Below are 18,354 nucleotides of genomic sequence, written 5' to 3' on the forward strand. Positions count from 1 at the left end.
GCGCAGGAGACCTTCATCCATGCTGTTGGAAACCACCATTGGACCAACAGGTGGACCCCCCTTACAGTAGTGTTCATGATCACAGAGTTTTGTTGTAATCTTCCTTAAAAATCGAAGAAGAAGGAGCAACAACTTTCGAAACATGTGAGTACGGCAGCCGGAGAAAGTGGAGTTGGAAAGATGGAGGTCGGGAGAATGGCGTGGGGAGATATTTTGGATGGCGAAAATAATCAAGACATGGATTATCAGGAAGAAAGATACACCAAAAGGAAAAAGGAAAGCAGCATGGGTGATGGATCTGATTGTGAGCAAACAATTAACAAATTTAAACATTTAAAAAATGAAACCAGTAAGGAGAAGGTAGAAAGAGAAATCAAAGTGATTGTTACTTTTGCTAAACAACCAGAACAACAAAAGCATCATGTTAAACTATCAAAATCAATTGAGAAAGAGATTGGAATAGTGAAAGCGGTATCCTGTCTCAGGAAGAATAATGCTGGAGGAAAACTAGAGGGGTCATTTCAGGAGTACCTCAATGTAAGCATGGATGACATCAAAGGAAGTTTGGATGGTGGCACCGTAATTTCTGCTAGAAGATTGCAGATGTGGAGAGACAATATAATGTGTGACTGCATGTGCGTGTTGATCCAATTTGAAGGAAAACCCCTACCAACAAAAGTGAAGCTAGGATTTATAACTTTCACTAGGAGAGTAAATACCCCCTCCTTTGAGATGTTTTAAATGCCAACGCATGGGACACACTGTAAATACACTGTGCAAAATGTGGAGGAGAACATGAGTATGGCAAGTGTGAGGAGGGAACAGAGATTAAATGTTGTAACTGTGGGAGAGACCGTAGCGCTGCCTATGCAGGACGTCCCATACAACAAGAAGATCTGGAAATACAAAACATAAAGAGAGTAACATATGCAGATGCTACACGTAAGATAAAAGGTAAAGCAGAAACAAATAGAATAAATGTGCAAGGAATCAATGTGGAATTTTCCATCCAGAATAATGTAAATCCTGCAAGAAATTAATCAGATGTTCTGATTGTGATGAACAAAATTGATTTTGTGGCATTTATTTGTGCAGTGGTAAATGGTACAGCACAAGAAAGGAAGTCAGACAAGTTAAAAATAATTGTAGGATGTGCTAATACATTCCTAAAGTTAACAGGAATTCAGCTGAAGAAGTCCATGAGATTTTAAAAGCGAAAGTAGGAACTGTTGCTTTGTACATGACTCAGAGTAAAAATACATACTTCTATAATGTATTTCCTACTATTACATTGGCATGCCAGGAGCTTAATAGCAAATGGGCAAGAATTTAAAAAAACATATCACAGAAATGGGAAAAACACCAGACATTATTTGTATCCAAGAAACATGGTTAAATAGCTCCTTGGGATTTAAGATCAATGGATATGTAGTAGAGAGGAAAGACAGAGAAAATGGCAGAGGTGGAGGGTGTGCAACATTTATTAAAGAAAGCATAGCATATAAAATAATATATGAAAATAGTCATGCAGAATACATACATATAGAAATAATGGGAATGAAGTAATTAGAATTATAAATCTGTGTAATCCATGTACAGAAATAAGTAATACTTTTTTAAAAGAGGTGATGGGTGACACACAGGGCATTATTATATGTGTAAGGATTTTAATGCACAAAATGGTTTATGGGGAAGTAAAAACACTAATAATAATGGGGAAATAATAGAAGAATTCATAGAAGAGCATTCACTGGTTTGTTTGAATGATGGAAGCCAACAAGAATATAACAAGAGGTTAATGTCATCAGCATTAGCTGGTAAATGTACTTGGACAGTGCATGAAGATAATATGGGCAGTGATCATTGGCCAGTAATATGTGAAATTCAAAATGCAGTACAAAAGCAAAATATTAATCCATGTGTAAGGTGGAGATTTAAACAGGCAAAATGGAAGTTTTATATGTTGTGTGAAGAAAATTTAAATAATATGAAATTGGAAGGAAGTGTTGAGGAAATATATAATAAAATAGTAGAAGGAATTATCTTTGCAGCAAAACAGTCTATTCCTTTAATAAGAGATAATGGAAAGAAAAAGAAAAGAAAAGTGTACCATGGTGGTCAGAAGATTGCACAGTGGGAATTAGGGAAAGAAAATAAGACATTTCTAAGTCTAAGAAGATTAATAACTCAAGATACAATCGAAGAGTATCAGAAGAGAAGGGCAATTGTAAGAAGGGTGGCAAGAGTTCTGCAGTACAGTTGGGAGAGAGTTTGGAGAATGATTAGGAAAATGAAAGGTATTAATAACTATGAGCAGATCCCTGTAATAGAAGAGAAAGGGAAGATGGCCATTACAAATAAGGAAAAAGCAGAAGTATATTTTGTTGGGTTCTGGCACACCTATCCAGCAGGGAATGAAATGGCTGATAAATTAGCAAAACAAGCATTAAAGAAAAACTTGGTGGGTATTAAAGTACCCCTGGGGAGAAGTGAGGTAAAATCAGAGATTCAAAAGAAACTACATTTATGGCAACATAGGTGGGAAAATAGCAGCACAGGGAGATAAAATTAGCTAAATTAGTAGGAAAAGAACAATTTTATAGAAAGGAAGAAGTAATGATTTCTAGATTAAGACTGGGACACACAGGATTGAATTCAACACTTGTAATAATGGAGAAGCATGAAAATGGTGTGTGTGATGAATGTGATGTTAAGAAACTGTAGAGCATGTGTTTTTATATGTATTTATAAATATAATGTTCAACGCAGTCTTTTTAATAATATAAAGGATAGACCAGTAAATGTCACAGACCTCTTGGGAAAGGGTTTGAGAGATTCTCAGACATATAGGGCTGTTTTAACCTTTTTAAAGGATACAGGACTAGAGCACAGGATATAATGTATGGGGATTGTGGTGCTTCTGCCCATCCTGGTGGTTGAGGAGCTGAAGCGTGTGTGGGGCATTACATTCTCATATATGTATATGTGCAATATATGTATATAGGGTAGTATATATGTGTGTGTGAATAATAAAATAATAAAAATACAGATGCGTCACCCATCTAAGCTATACAGTAGGTGGCGGTAATACTCCTAAAGAGTGAGCGGCCATTAACAAGAAGAAGAAGAAAACAAGAAGCGGAAGAAGTTTTCTGACGCCACCATTGGTGGCTGGGAGGATTGGCGGGTTAGCATCAACTGAGCTGAGACGGGAGAAGATGGATGCAGGTAGGATGGATGATGATGATGATGATTCCTCAGTAATTGATAGTGGGGGATGGTCACAGATTACTGATGCATCAAACAAAAGGAAACATAGAGATTCTGAGTCAGATGACAACATTACAAGAGTAGTAGGAATAAACAAAACAAGGAAAATGGAGGTAGAATACAAAGTAATGGTTGCATTTTCTGGAACAGTCGAAAACATCAATAATCCAATGAAACTTACAAAAATAATCAAAAAATCAATTGGAAATATTAAATCAGCAAGGTATCAATCAAACAACCATGTCCTCCTTTTTTGTGTTGACAAAAAGCAACAAGAGATTGCATTGATGATCAAAGAGCTAGGAGGTAAAGCAGTCAAATGTTATGTACCGGGAGAATTATTTGATAATCTTAAAGGAGTGAAAATTGGGGTGCCTGTATCTTTATCTAATGAGGTTTTAAAGGCACAGATAACAAACGACATGGTGACAGAAGTGAAGCGTCTGCTTTCCAGTAGAAATGGTAAAAAAGAAAGTAGTACTACTGTTGTACTAACTTTCAATTGTAAAAAAATTACCGGAACGTATTAAGATCGGATATATGTGCTATACGGTCCGGCCGTTTGTGAGACCAGCATTGAGATGTTTTAATTGCCAAAGATTAAATCATCTCAGTATGTAAGGGAAAAAAAAGATGCTGCAAATGTGGCGGAGAACATGATTATGGGCAATGTGGAGAGGGGGTTGAACCCAAATGTTGTAATTGTGGAGGACCACGCAGTGCAGCGTTTCTAGGTTGCAAAGCCCAAAAACAAGCTACGGAAGCAATGAAACTCAAAACAGTACAGAATGATTGACAAGTGACTAATGGAAATTTGAGGGAAAATAACATAACCCAGTCTAAAGATACTTGTAGTCATAAGTGTCTTGAGGATGGAAACATGCTTGTGGTAAACTAAATTAATTTTGTAGCTTTTATAGCAGAAGTCATTAATTGTTCAGCTCAAACAGACAAAAGAACAGAAAAGCTGAAAATGATTATATCTGCAGCTGCCCGACATCTGGGTATTACTGAAGTTTCAGTTGAACAGATTCAACGATACTTGGACAAACTGAAGGAACAGCAGGGATGGGTGATCCTTTGGGAAGTCAAAGAGGTACAAATAAAATATGAACATTTCATGATAATATATGTATTCTGGAAACTTGGCTTCATCCGCAATTACATTTTAGCATTCCTGGCTACAAGTTGGTTAGAAAGGATAGAGTTGGTACAAACGGTGTAGGATGTGGGACATTTGTTAAAGATGGGGTGGCTTTTAGAGAAATAATAATAGATGCTCCAGAGGAATGTGTGATTGTAGAGGTGTGGACACAGGGAGGGGGATTAAAGGTGGTAAACTTTTATAATCCTTGCAATCAGTTAATATTAGATGATCTAAATACAATAAGAATCAAGGCTGGGGACAATTTGATATGGTGTGGGGATGTTAATGCACATAATTCACTTTGGGGAAGTTTATGCACAGATAATAATGGAAGGATAGTAGAAGAGTTTATGGAGGAATATGCTTTAGTGTGTTTAAATAACGGGAAGGGTACTAGATACAATATAAGGGATTCATCAACTTCTTGTATAGATCTAACAATAGTCTCTGGAGCTATAGCTTTAGAATGCCAATGGGAAGTTCTAGAGCAATCAACATTGGGAAGTGATCACTTTCCAATAACATGTGATGGTGGATTGGAAATTTATCAACAAAATAAAATAATGCACAATAGTTGGAGGTTTGATAAAGCTGATTGGGATACATTTAACAGTTTTTGTATTGATGGAATGGAGAATTTTAGCTTAGAAGATGATATAGACTTGTGTTCTGTCAGATTAAATGCAATTATTATAAATGCAGCTGAAGAATCCATTCCTAAATCAGAAGGTAAAGGCAGGTTGAAAATTGTTCCATGGTGGAACGATGAATGCACTAAAGCTGTTAAAGTTAGAAATAAAGCTTTTAGAGAGCTAAAGAAAACCTTAATACCCATAACTTTAATTATATATCAGAGGAAACAGGCTCAGGCAAGGAAGATAATAAAGCAAGCTAAAAGGAAGTATTGGCAATCATTCTGCTCATCAATAGGAAGGGAAACCCAACTAGGAGAAGTATGGTGCGTCCTTAAAAAGATGGTTGGTGTTTATAGAACTCAGAATATTCCAGTCATAGGAGATGAAGGGAAAACAGCAGTGACGCAAGAAGATAAAGCAGAAATGTAAGCTTCCACCTTTCAAAAGGCACACATTTCAGATAACCTAGGATTAAGTTATAAGAGAAGGAGTGAAGAAATTTTAAAGCAACATCAAGATATTTATTAAAAAAAAAAACTGATAGTCAAACAGCTTTGGATGCTGCCTTTAATATGTGGGAACTTAAAAGAGTATTAATGAGGGTTAGAAGTACTGCCCCTGGAAAAGATAGAATTTGCTATATTATGATTAAACAGATGGATGAAGTAATACTTAAAGTAATATTGGATCTTTTCAACAACATTTGGATGGAAGGACAACTACCGTTATCCTGGAAACAAGCTATAGTAATCCCTATTCACAAACTGCAATAGCTGGAAATTATAGGCCGATAGCTCTGGCGTCTAAACTTTGTAAAGTCATGGAAAAAATGATCGTTAATCGACTTTATTACGTGTTAGAAAGCAAAGGATTTACAGCTCCTCATCAGTTTGGTTTTCGACTTGATCCAAGATGGTGGCGCGGTAGCACGCAGCGGCCACTCCGGATCCACAATGGTGCTATTTTTGTAAAAAAACACCCGACTTTTGCAGCACATGGACATCGGAGCAACCGGTGTTCGTGTCTACCATCGCCAGACACTACTGAAATATAAGACTCATGCAAAAACCAAGCTGCATGATGACCTGCAGGAGGCGCTAAGCGTACTCGGCTTGCTGCGGAGACCAGGCCTCCAGTCCTCTGCGTCACCTGATGCCGGTGGCCGGGGGAGAGGACGTCGTAAGCGGTGTGCGAGAAAGCGGAAGCACGGCAAGAGGGCGGGGGTCCATGCTAGGCTAAAAACAAACCCTAGCCGGCCGGCTCTCCCGTCTATCCTGCTCTCAAATGTTTGCTCCATGGACAATAAACTGGACTATATCCGACTCCAGCAGGCTTCGCAGCGTGAGTTTAGAGACTGCTGCGTCTTTGTTTTCACGGAGACGTGGCTCAGCGACAGAGTTCCGGATGCCGCCATTCAGCTAGAAGGGCTCGCCTCGTTTCGTGCTGATAGAAATACAGCTCTCTGCGGTAAGACTCAAGGTGGTGGCTTGTGTGTTTACATCAACACGGAATGGTGCAAGAACTCTATGCTAGTCTCTAGTTATAACAGTCACAAGCTCCAACAGTGATGAACAGTTGGAGCTTGTGACTGTTAGATGCAGACCTTTTTATCTACCACGGGAATTCACCACTGTTTGCATAACCGGAGTTTACATTCCCCCCAACGCTAACGCTAAGGAAGCGCTCTGTGAACTGTATGGGGCTATGAGCGAACTGCAGAACGCTCACCCCGACGGACTGTTTATTGTTGCCGGAGATTTCAACCATGCGAATCTCAAGACAGTGCTCCCTAAATTCCATCAGTATGTGGACTTTGCAACGAGAGGGGCGAACGCGCTTGATCTTGTTTACACAAACATCCCAGGTGCGTACCGGGCAGAGCCCCGCCCCCACCTCGGTTACTCAGACCACATCTCTGTTATGGTAATTCCAGCATACAGACCGCTGGTTAGACACACAAAACCGCTTCAGAAGCAGGTGAAAACCTGGCCAGCAGGAGCCATCTCTGCTCTTCAGGACTGTTTTGAGTGTACTGACTGGCAAATGTTCAGGGAGGCTACAACATATGGCAATTCTACCAACTTGGAGGAATACACAGCATCAGTGACCAGCTACATCAGCAAGTGCATTGATGATGTCAATTTCTCCAAGATCATCATCACACGCTCCAACCAGAAGCCGTGGATGACTGCAGAGGTCCGCAAGCTGCTGAGGTCCCGAGACTCCGCCTTCAGAGCAGGTGATAAGGCAGCCCTAAGAACAGCTAGGGCCAAACTGTCACGGGCAATCAGAGAGGCAAAGCGTGCACATGCCCAGAGAATCCACAGTCACTTCCAGGACAGCGGTGATACGCGGCGTATGTGGCAGGGCATCCAGGCCATCACCAACTACAGGACAACATCAGTTGCCTGTGACAAAGATGCCTCCCTTCCAGATGTGCTGAATGACTTCTACACTCGGTTTGAAGTGCAGAACGACGTGGTGGCGAGGAAGACCACCCCTCCTCCCAACGACCAGGTGCTCTGTCTTACCACGGCAGATGTGAGGAAAACTCTACGTAGAGTCAACCCACGGAAGGCTGCTGGACCAGACAACATTCCTGACAGAGTGCTCAGAGGATGTGCAGACCAGCTAGCAGATGTTCTTACCGACATCTTCATCTCTCTGAGCAGCGCCGTCGTTCCAACGTGCTTCAAGGCCACCACCATCATCCCCATGCCAAAGAAGTCTTCAGTATCCTGCCTCAACGAGTACCGTCCCGTCACACTTACACCCATCATCATGAAGTGCTTCGAGAGGCTCGTCATGAGGCACATTAAGACCCAGCTGCCCCCCTCATTAGACTCACTGCAGTTTGCGTATCGTCCAAACCGTTCAATGGACGAGGCCATTGCCATCACCCTCCATCTGGCCCTCACCCACCTAGACAAAAAGGACTCATACGTTCGAATGCTGTTCATAGATTTCAGCTCAGCATTCAACATGATATTTCCTCAGCACCTGATTGGAAAGCTGAACCTGCTTGGCCTGGACACCTCCCTCTGCAACTGTATCCTGGACTTCCTGACTGGGAGACCTCAGTCAGTCCGGATTGGGAACAGCATCTCCACCACCACCACACTGAGCACTGAGGCCCCCCAGGGCTGTGTGCTCAGTCCACTGCTGTTCACTCTACTGTGCAGCAATGCACATCTCGAACCACATCGTCAAGTTCGCCGATGACACGACCGTGGTGGGTCTCATCAGCAAGAACGACGAGTCAGCATACAGAGAGGAGGTGCAGCGGCTGACGGACTGGTGTAGAGCCAACAACCTGTTCCTGAATGTCGACAAAACAAAAGAGATGGTTGTTGACTTTAGGAGAGCACAAGGTGAACACACTCCGCTGAACATCGATGGCTCCTCTGTGGAGATCATCAAGAGCACCAAATTCCTTGGTGTTCACCTGGCGGAGAACCTCACCTGGTCCCTCAACACCAGCTCTATCACCAAGAAAGCCCAGCAGCGTCTCTACTTTCTTCGAAGGCTGAGGAAAGCACATCTCCCACCCCCATCCTCACTACATTCTATAGAGGGACTATTGAGAGCATCCTGAGCAGCTGCATCACTGCCTGGTTTGGGACTTGCACAGTTTCAGACCGCAAAGCCCTGCAGAGGATAGTGAGGACAGCTGAGAAGATCATCGGGGTCTTTCTTCCCTCCATCAAAGACATTTACAAAAAACACTGCATCCGCAAAGCAACCAACATTGTGGACGACCCCACACACCCCTCACACAAACTCTTTACTCTCCTCCCGTCTGGCAAGAGGTACCGAAGCATTTGGGCCCTCACGGCCAGACTGTGTAACAGCTTCTTCCCCCAAGCCATCAGACTCCTCAATACTCAGAGACTGGACTGACACACACACACACACACACGTGTCCTGAGTTGCACTTTAATTACTGTCACTTTATAACTGTCTGCTACCTCAATAACTGCTGTGTGCATAGAACACTATCTCATAGTATGTTATGTTTACGTTTTTTAGAAACTGTCATCTTTTTGCACTACTGAGTACTGGTCGGCGCTGCACTGTCTATTGTCCTGTTCATTGTCAGAAATTTGTTGTACTGTCCCGTACTTTTTGCACATGTTTGCACGTGCACTTTATATAGGTATATATAGGTATTTTATATAGGTATTTTATTTCGTTGTGTTGTCTCATGTGGTCCTGTGTTGGTCCTTTGTTGTTTTTATGTAGCACCATGGTCCTGGAGGAACGTTGTCTCGTTTTGTTGTGTACTGTACTAACTGTATATGGTTGAAACGACAATAAAAACCACTTGACTTGACTTGACTTGAGGTAGATCCACCCTAGACGCACTAATAAGATTAGAAACTGATGTTAAAAAGGCTCTAGCAATGAAAGGTGTTAGTGGCAGTATACTTTGACATTGAAAAAGCATATGATATGATGTGGAGAGAAGGATTACTTACTAAAGTTGCAAAGATTTGGAATTGAAGGAAGATTTTATAATTGGGTTTTAAGTTTCTTATTTGGACGTTCGATTCAAGTCAAGGTAGGCAATACGTTATCTCAGATGGTGAATGTAGAAAATGGAACACCACAGGGTCTGTATTTAACATAATGATCAATGATATATTTGAAGGAATTCATCCAGGAATTAAAACAGCATTATATGCAGATGATGGAGCAATGTGGAAGAGAGGAAGAAATGTTAAATATATAGTGAAAAAAAATACAAGAAGCAATTGAGAATGTAGAGAAATGGTCAGTGGAGTGGGGATTTAGATTCTCTATTTCCAAAACCTGTTGACAGTTTTTCACTAAAAAGCGGATTTCAGAAAATATTAAACTTTATTTATATAAACAGCCACTAGATAGGGTATCAAATTTTAAATATTTAAGTTTATGGTTTGACTCCAAATTAACTTGGAAAATTCATGTCAAATATATTGAAGGGAAATGCAGCAAAGTACTAAATCTAATGAGATGTATAGTAGGCCAAGAATGGGGGACTGATAAACAATCTATGATCAACATATATTGTGCTCTCTTACGATCCGTTTTGGATTATGGATGCATTATATATGGATCTGCATCAACTAGTACGCTAAAAAGATTAGATTTAATTCAAGCACGAGCTTTGAGATGTATCACAGGAGCAATTAAAACAACTCCAATCTCAGCAATGCAAGTGGAAACAGGAGAGTCCCCATTAGAAATAAGACGTCAGAAATGACCTGTTGCTTACTGGATCAATTTACAAAAGCAATAATAGAGGGGCGTTGGGAAACAATAAACTTAACAGGAACAGGATTTGCATGGAATGCAAAGGAATGGGCTACAGAAATGTTGCTAAATAATATATTATTTTTATTAACGACTACCATTTCTCCAATACCCCCCTGGTTTTTTAGCCAACCTGAAGTTGATTTACAAATTCATGAGTGTTAAAAATGGACAAATTGTTGTTAAGAGCTATACAATTGAATATATCAGAACAGTTTATTATGCATTTCTTCCAATATACACAGATGGATCAAGAAATCCAGAGATAGGTCGTACTGGATCAGCATTTTATGTTCCAGAATTTAAAATAGGAAAATATGGGAGATTAACAGATGGGACTTCAGTGTATACAGCAGAACTGGTGGCAATTCAGATGGCTCTTAGTTGGGTGGAAGAAGTGATGCTAAATAAAGTTGTGATATGTTCAGATTCAATGGCATCACTTATAAGCCTACAAACATATCAAACAGTTAGATATGATATCTATATAGAAATATTGAATATTTTGTATAGATTAAGGCAAGCTGGAACAATAATACAATTTGTTTGGGTACCAGCACATGCTGATATACCAGGACATGAAAGATCTGATAAAATGGCTAAAGAGTCACTTAAACTAAACACCCCTACTATTACAGTTCCGTTAAGTAGGATGGAAGGAAAAAGTATCATTAAAGAAGCTTGCAACCAGAAATGGCAAAGAAATAGGAATGATTGTAAAACAGGAAGACATTTTTATAACATACATAATACTGTAAGACAAAGTTTATTGAAACAAAATTTAAATAGAGACCATCAGGTTATTTTAACAAGACTAAGGATAGGACATACAAAACTTAATTCTACACTTATGCGAAATATGCCAAGTAAAGGAAACAGCTGAGCATTTGTTGTTATTTTGTCCTAGGTATGAACAGGAAAGGAATGAGTTAATAAGAGAGCTACAGGAAATGGGATGCAAAGAATTTACAATCAATAACATTAAAAACAAAACAAGGATCTGGGGAAATTGTAAGGTCAGTTTTAAAATTCATTAAGCATAGTGGTCTTAGGAATAAGAATATAGACATCTTTTAACATACATCTAGTCTGAAATCACTTCACACTCCAGCCCAGGTGGTGGCGGTATGCACCTTAAAGTTGGTATGCAACCTGCCAATAAATCCATAGAAGAAGAAGAAGACGCCGCCATTATCGGAGTCTTTTGTGTTTCGCTCCAAACTTGTAGAAATAATTATATGTAAATGTTCTGGTTGATCTTTGATAACATATAAACAGATGTGTTATGGATCGGATTAATGAGTGATCACAGTCGATTTAAAGTCGCTCTGTTGGGGTTTATTCGGGTTTTGTGTCAGTCGGGTGCAGGTGGGTGCGGTTCAGAAAAACATTCACTCGACAGAAGAGATTCAGACCTTTAATTGCGATTAAATGTCTTTTATCAAGTCCAAACTTCAAACTGCAATTAACAACAATATGAAGAACACGTTCAAAACCCTTCTGTTCATATCACTCTTGTGCGGTAAGTGTTCATTTATATTTATCAGTACTTTCACTTTCACTTCAATAATATTCACACTTACTGATATTCTCATATTTTATTATTATTATTGAAGTCCATCATAATATTACAGCTCACATTCATCCAAATACACAGGACAAGTCTGGACTAGATTCACAATGATCTTAAACACACAAACAATTGATCCTGACAGAAGCTTCCGGTGCAAAAACATCCAAAACAGACACAAATAATATAAATATGAGAAATACACAATAATGTTTGTACAGTTGTGTGTAATGTGCAGAAGAGGATTTGTGGAATATAAATGTGAATTATATTACACATGATTATATTCACACATTGGAGAGTTTTGGTGCATTTTGAACTGTTCATGAGGTGGATGTCCTGAGAGAAAACACTTCATGTGTCTGTTCTGGTGCTCATACAGTCTGAGAGAGCAGCTTATTAAAGTATTAGTTCCCCAAAAACATGAACATTATCATCATTTACTCACTCTCATGCCGTCCCAGATGTGTTTGACTTTCTTCTGCTGAACACAAATGAAGATTTTTAGAAGAATATTTCACCTCTGATGGTCCATACAATGCAAGTGAATGGTGACCAGAACTTTGAAGCTCCAAAATGCACTTAAACACAGCCTGAAAGTAATCCATATGACTCCAGTGGTTAAATCCATGTCTTCAAAAGTGATATGATAGGTGTGGGTGAGAACCAGATTAATATTTAATTCAGTTTTTACCATAAATTCTCCTCCCTGCCCAGTAGGGGTTGATATGCACGATGAATGCAAATTACCAACATTTGTTCACCCTTTAATCAGCAAAACTGATACATCGGTCTGAAAATATGAGCAGTAATTCATTGATGGTAAAACTATCTGCATTCATTTCTGTGACTAACCAATAGTTTCAAAAGCAGCTATTGGCACGATTAATGGGCAAAACTGAAATATTGGTCGACAAATAGGAGCAGTAATTCATCAGTGGTAAATTATAGGGGAATAAACTACCTGCAAACTATCTGCATTAATTTCTGTCAATATTCGATAGTTTCAAAAGCAGAATAGATAAATTGGTCGACAAATATGAATTATTATTCATCAAGATATCACTTGGGAATCCCTTTAGTGTTCCTGGGCTTGAAATTTCCCCCATTAAATTTTGCTATTGTCATTTCAACATTAACATGCTGGCGATTACATGAAAGAAGAGATTAAAATGTGACTGGTTACCAGAACTTTATGATTGCTTTATGTGCATTTTGAAGCTTCAAAGTAATCCATTAATGTCTTCTGAAGTGAAGTGTTTGGTGTGTGTGAGAAATAAATATTTAAAACTTGTTTTTGCTATAAATGTTCACTTTCGGCCAGCTGTGGTTCATGAGGGTGGAGTTCAAACTGCCTCTCACGTGACGCAAGCGTGTTGACATGTTGATATCATCAGATCTCTCAGCGGGTCTGAAATCCACTGGGTAAAATATTTCCCATGTTCAACATGGGAGTGGTGGTGGCGTAGTGGCTAAAAGCACAGGGCTGTTAATCAGAAGGTCACAGGTTACAGGAAGGTCACAGGTTCTAACCCCACAGTCACCACCATTGTGTCCTTGAGTAAGGCACTTAACTCCAGGTTGCTCCGGGGGGATTGTCCCTGTAATAAGTGCACTGTAAGTCACTTTGGATAAAAGCGTCTGCCAAATGCGTAAATGTAAATTTCCTGCACACCCTCAATATTTTGAGTGACTCAATGTGTTTGTTGATATCCCAGTGACCAGCCAAAGCTTCAGTCTCTCAGGATCATTGATTGGGAATCTGTGAAAAGTTAGTTTTTCCTCTTGCAATGATACACGCGGATGTAATTAATGTTTTTCAGTAGTTTGAGGTATCCAGGATAAACACACACAAGCACCATCTTGAAAAAAAACAGAAACAAATACAAATCTATAGCAAAACCAATTCAGCAAAACAGTCATAGTCATATACATATAAGTATATCAGGAACTATTTGACACTTATTGTACATGTTTTCACAGAGAAAATGGCATTTATTTAACCAAAATTACAGTTTCATCAGCTGGTTGTCTAGATCAAAGAACTGAAACATGACGCTCATAATTATGACTTTATAAGTGGGATGTATGCAAGTAATTCTGAGAGCAGAAGGCCGTTAAACATCTTGTGTTGGAGCTGTTAGCATTTGATAAATGAATAATGATAAATACATCACATCCTTAGATTCTAGAGACACTGACGGTATTAATGTATTAAACAAGTCTAAAACAGTCACAGTTGGATCTGTTTATCAGTGAGATAAAAGTGAAATCTTCTGGTTTGTTCTCCAGGTGTCTCGGGTGCAGATGAAATGAAGTCAGTGATGGAGGGAGATTCTGTCACTCTACAGACTGATGAGAATAAAATACTGAAATATAATAAGATAATGTGGTGGTTTAAAAGTGATGCCATAGCTCGAATCTCTGATGAAGGTGAGATCAAGTTTATCAAGGATGTTCCTGATGGGAGATTCAAAGGAAGACTAAAGCTGGATAATCAGACTGGATCTTTGACCATCACAAACACCAGAACCATCCACTCTGGAGATTATAAAATACAGATCGACACCAACACTGGGACAACAGAGAAGACAATCACTCTTACAGTCAATGGTGAGCATTTTTTATTTTTTCATATTTATTTTGGTATTTTTGCTTTTTTTCACAAAACAAACACACAACTAAGAACTACTACAACAAAAAACACAGAGCAACGGAGGGACAAATCCATACATAGACAAATTATTTTTGTACAGATAATGCTACAAAATGCAAGCTTGTAAATGTTTGGATCGTTCATTCAAAGAAATATATATTTAAAAAAAAGTAATTATAAATAAATTTAAAAAACAAGCGCATTATCCTAACTGCTGTCAACCATCTAATACTTTAGGAACTGTGTTAATTATATTATCAGTAATTACAGTCATCAATTACTAATAAGTTGGGCAGTAACAGGGGTCAGTAGGCTAAGAAAGTATTGCTTTAGTTATCTTAAGATGATCCAAAACCTGTCCCAACATTTTGTCAATTACTTTAAGTCTGTCATTATTAATGTATCTCATCCTTTCCAATGCAAGCATATTTACAAGACCTTTAGCCCACATGTCTTGAGTTCCAGATGCCAAAGTTTTAGTTTATTGAACTCCAACAAACTTGAGACCGGTCAGCTGTCTGTTCTGACTCCATTATCCTAAGTTCTCAGTTTATATACCTTTTGTTATCTTTTTACCCACTATCTCTGACCAATGGGATTACTGCCCTTGTCTTTTTCCCTTGCCACCAATATGTTTTATGTCCTTCGTTAATTAAATATTGGTGTAAAATCCCCCGCCTATCTGTTTTTAAAAAACATACATCTTTCATATACTACCGGTAGCCTCTCATATCTTGAACACATGTCACAGTTCATGGAAAGAGTACATCAACTTTAGAAACACCTGTGTAAGAGACACATGTCCTCATCACATACCTTTTACCTTTGCCCTAAATTTCAGTGTACCCTCATAATGAGGCGGCCTCGTTTGCTCGTACACAGTATCATCTAATTAATGAAAGAAAATACAAGCTCCAAAGATATTTATCATACATCCAGCTCATTAGAACAAGACACCATGTCAGAAATATATCATATAAGAGATATCTAACTTATTAAAGTATTTTTGTAAGAAGTGTATCCTGTATTTTAATGACACACCATGTATTTTAATGATACGTGTCAGCATATATCAAAGATATATGTCAGAATACTACTAATTAACAGAAACACATCCTGTTTTTAAAGAAATATTTTCCCAATACGTTTTGTTTCTATTTTGATCAGTGAAATAAGACGATAAGATGAGACCAATAAGGGATGATGTCCTGGTTTGGGAATCAGAGTTATATTGGCCGTATATAAAGTAGGAGGCAGCGCAGATGCATTGCCGCTATGTTTATACATACACACAAGAAAGGGGGAAATTATATCACTAAATTTCTTGAAGAATTCAATGGTAAACCCATCTGGTCCAGGGGATTTATTATTTGAAAAAGAAAAAATAGCTTTATTAATCTCTTTAAGGCTTATATCTGCATCTAAATGTTTTATTTCAACTTCATTTAATTTGGGAAGATTCAAATTGGCTAGGAAATTAGTTGCTGTGTTTGAAGTTGTATTCTCCTGGGACCGATATACATCTTCATAAAATTTAGCAAAACACCTATTTATACCAACAGGATTATTTAAGAGTTTGCCACTACCCAATTTTATAGTGTGTATAGCTTGAGATGCTTGGGCGTGTATCAGTTGGCGAGCAAGTAGTTTTTGCGGTTTATCTCCTAGTTCAAAGTACTGCTGTTTAACTCTGAGTATTTTTAATACATTTTTAGACATGGACACATTAGATTCATATTTCAATTTTATTCAACGTTTCGGCACACTGAGTGGCTCTATATTCTGTCTCAAACTGCAAAAGCATGTCCTCAATTTCTTAAAATTGTCCTTTTCCCATTTTCTTTCTGCAGCCTATGCTATTATATTTCCTCTTAAAACAATTTTCATAGATTCCCAAAGAGTTGAATCACGAACGTCTCCTTTATCATTTGTAGATATGAAGAATTCCATTTTCTCCCTGAGATAATCACTGAACCGCTTGTCCTTTAATAGACTGTTATTCATTCGCCATGTATATTCTCAAAATTTCAGTAGTCGGTACCAATACCAGTGAAATTTCACTGTACTCGATACCATTTTCGGTACCAAAGCAAAAACAGGTTACTAAACAACTCTTTTTAATAACAAAGTTAACAAAACATTAGCAGCAGAACTAAGAACAGAAATATGCCATTGAGCAACACTTTAATTTAAATATATTATTTTTTAATTATAAAAAACTGAACAATGTATGCTTAAAGTATTTTTGAACACTTATATAAGATTTGCTTCAACTTTTGCAACTTTTAATTTAAGTTTTTACCAAGTACTAAAAAACAAAACCTAAATAAACAATCATACAATAGAATTCATAAAAAACAATTTCCAAACTAATGTGCAAAGAAGTGCTCGCTTATTAATAAAGCTGCATATTGCCATTTTTCTTCACGATAAGAAATGCACAGTGACATATATATATTATGATGAAATAAATCCTAATCTAGTTGCATTAAGCCTGCGCTGGAGGGATGAGCGTCCCGTGACAGAGTCTCTCTCAGCCGGTGCAGTTTCAATCTCTCCCCCTGAGATCGGGACATTCACGCAACTCATGCAAGAGGTGTAATGGGAGCCAGCTGGTAGATAGCTGTGCAGTGTATAAACCTCACACACCTGACCTCAAGTGGTGCACTAGCAACTGACGCTAGAGGCTGTAGCCTTTAGCCTCCTTGTTAGCGCACCTGCCTCTCACGCCGGTTCGAGTCCCGTTCGGAGCGGGGCGAGTAGAACCGGCTACAGAGGCACCGACCACACAGAAATGCCAGTTTCTGAGTTTATAGTTATTAACATGAGCTGCTTCTGTATTATTTGAACTTTAAGTGCTTCTGAATTTACTTTTTTTATTTTTTTATTCCCTAATACTTTGTGATCTACATAAGAGACGCTGTGAAAGTGCATCTGGACTGAACTGTGTAATTCTTCCTCTCCTCAGTCAGGCTTGAACTGCTGTTCTCATGCTTGATCATTACAGTTTAATGTGATTTCATTTTACATTAAATGAGATCAAACGACTATTCGACAATGAACATTTTTCTCGACAGTTTTTTATTTTCGATGTCGATAATGTCGAATTAATATAATTATTAATAGTTTTACAAGACTTTGATGCAGTTAACTGACTTGGTTGTTTGTCAAGAGCTGGATCTAAGACACAATTAATGTCTCACCTGATGATGACATTTGAGTCTTGCAGGTTAGTAAGAGTTTCAGGTATTTGGTAACAAATTACGGATTGTCGAAAGTTGGGCCATATATATTGACTAACGTAACTGGAGTCTGATTGATCATCCCACAAGGTATCTACCGTTTTGATCTGCAATAGTTTGCTTTTGTATGAAAGGGAAATTCTTCCTGATAAGGATAGCAACTCCTCTAGATTTTCCTGAAAAATTTGATTAATATACGTAAGCGACCCGACCAGGCCGAAGGCATCTCTGTGCTGTTTGTATCAAATGTGTCTCCTGGAGAAAATGGATATCTGCTTTAAATGTTTTTAGTTGTGCAATTACTTTCTCCCTTTTTAATGGGTTATTCAGACCCCATACATTCCAGCTTGCAAACCTAACTAACCCTTTGCTTTGGGTATTCTGAGATGTAACCATTGAATAGTTGTTCTTGATAAAGTGCCCTTAAAAATAAACAAATTTTATGTAAATTAGAAGCACTGACATAATAACTGTTGCATAGTCCCTCATAGAACACAGAGAACACTTTCCTATACTCCCAGTAAAACAATCTTTCCATA

At 38.5% G+C, this 18,354-nt stretch overlaps 3 protein-coding genes across 3 annotated transcripts in view; 2 read left to right on the forward strand and 1 right to left on the reverse strand.

Annotated features, from left to right (window-relative positions):
• Positions 1-18,354, forward strand: part of LOC127639469 (uncharacterized) — an 808,968-nt gene that overhangs the window by 117,615 nt on the left and 672,999 nt on the right. The window lies entirely within an intron of this gene.
• Positions 1-18,354, reverse strand: part of LOC127639747 (SLAM family member 5-like) — a 101,868-nt gene that overhangs the window by 33,493 nt on the left and 50,021 nt on the right. The window lies entirely within an intron of this gene.
• Positions 11,524-18,354, forward strand: part of LOC127639743 (uncharacterized) — a 40,416-nt gene continuing 33,585 nt past the window's right edge. The window contains exons 1-2 of the mRNA XM_052121946.1: positions 11,524-11,869; positions 14,210-14,530. Of these exons, the coding sequence (XP_051977906.1) occupies positions 11,779-11,869; positions 14,210-14,530 (412 nt within the window). The 5' untranslated portion in view covers positions 11,524-11,778. The remainder of the gene's footprint in view (positions 11,870-14,209; positions 14,531-18,354) is intronic.

The sequence above is a fragment of the Xyrauchen texanus genome, chromosome 48 (assembly GCF_025860055.1).
Source record: "Xyrauchen texanus isolate HMW12.3.18 chromosome 48, RBS_HiC_50CHRs, whole genome shotgun sequence".
NCBI classification, from domain to species: Eukaryota; Metazoa; Chordata; class Actinopteri; order Cypriniformes; family Catostomidae; genus Xyrauchen; species Xyrauchen texanus.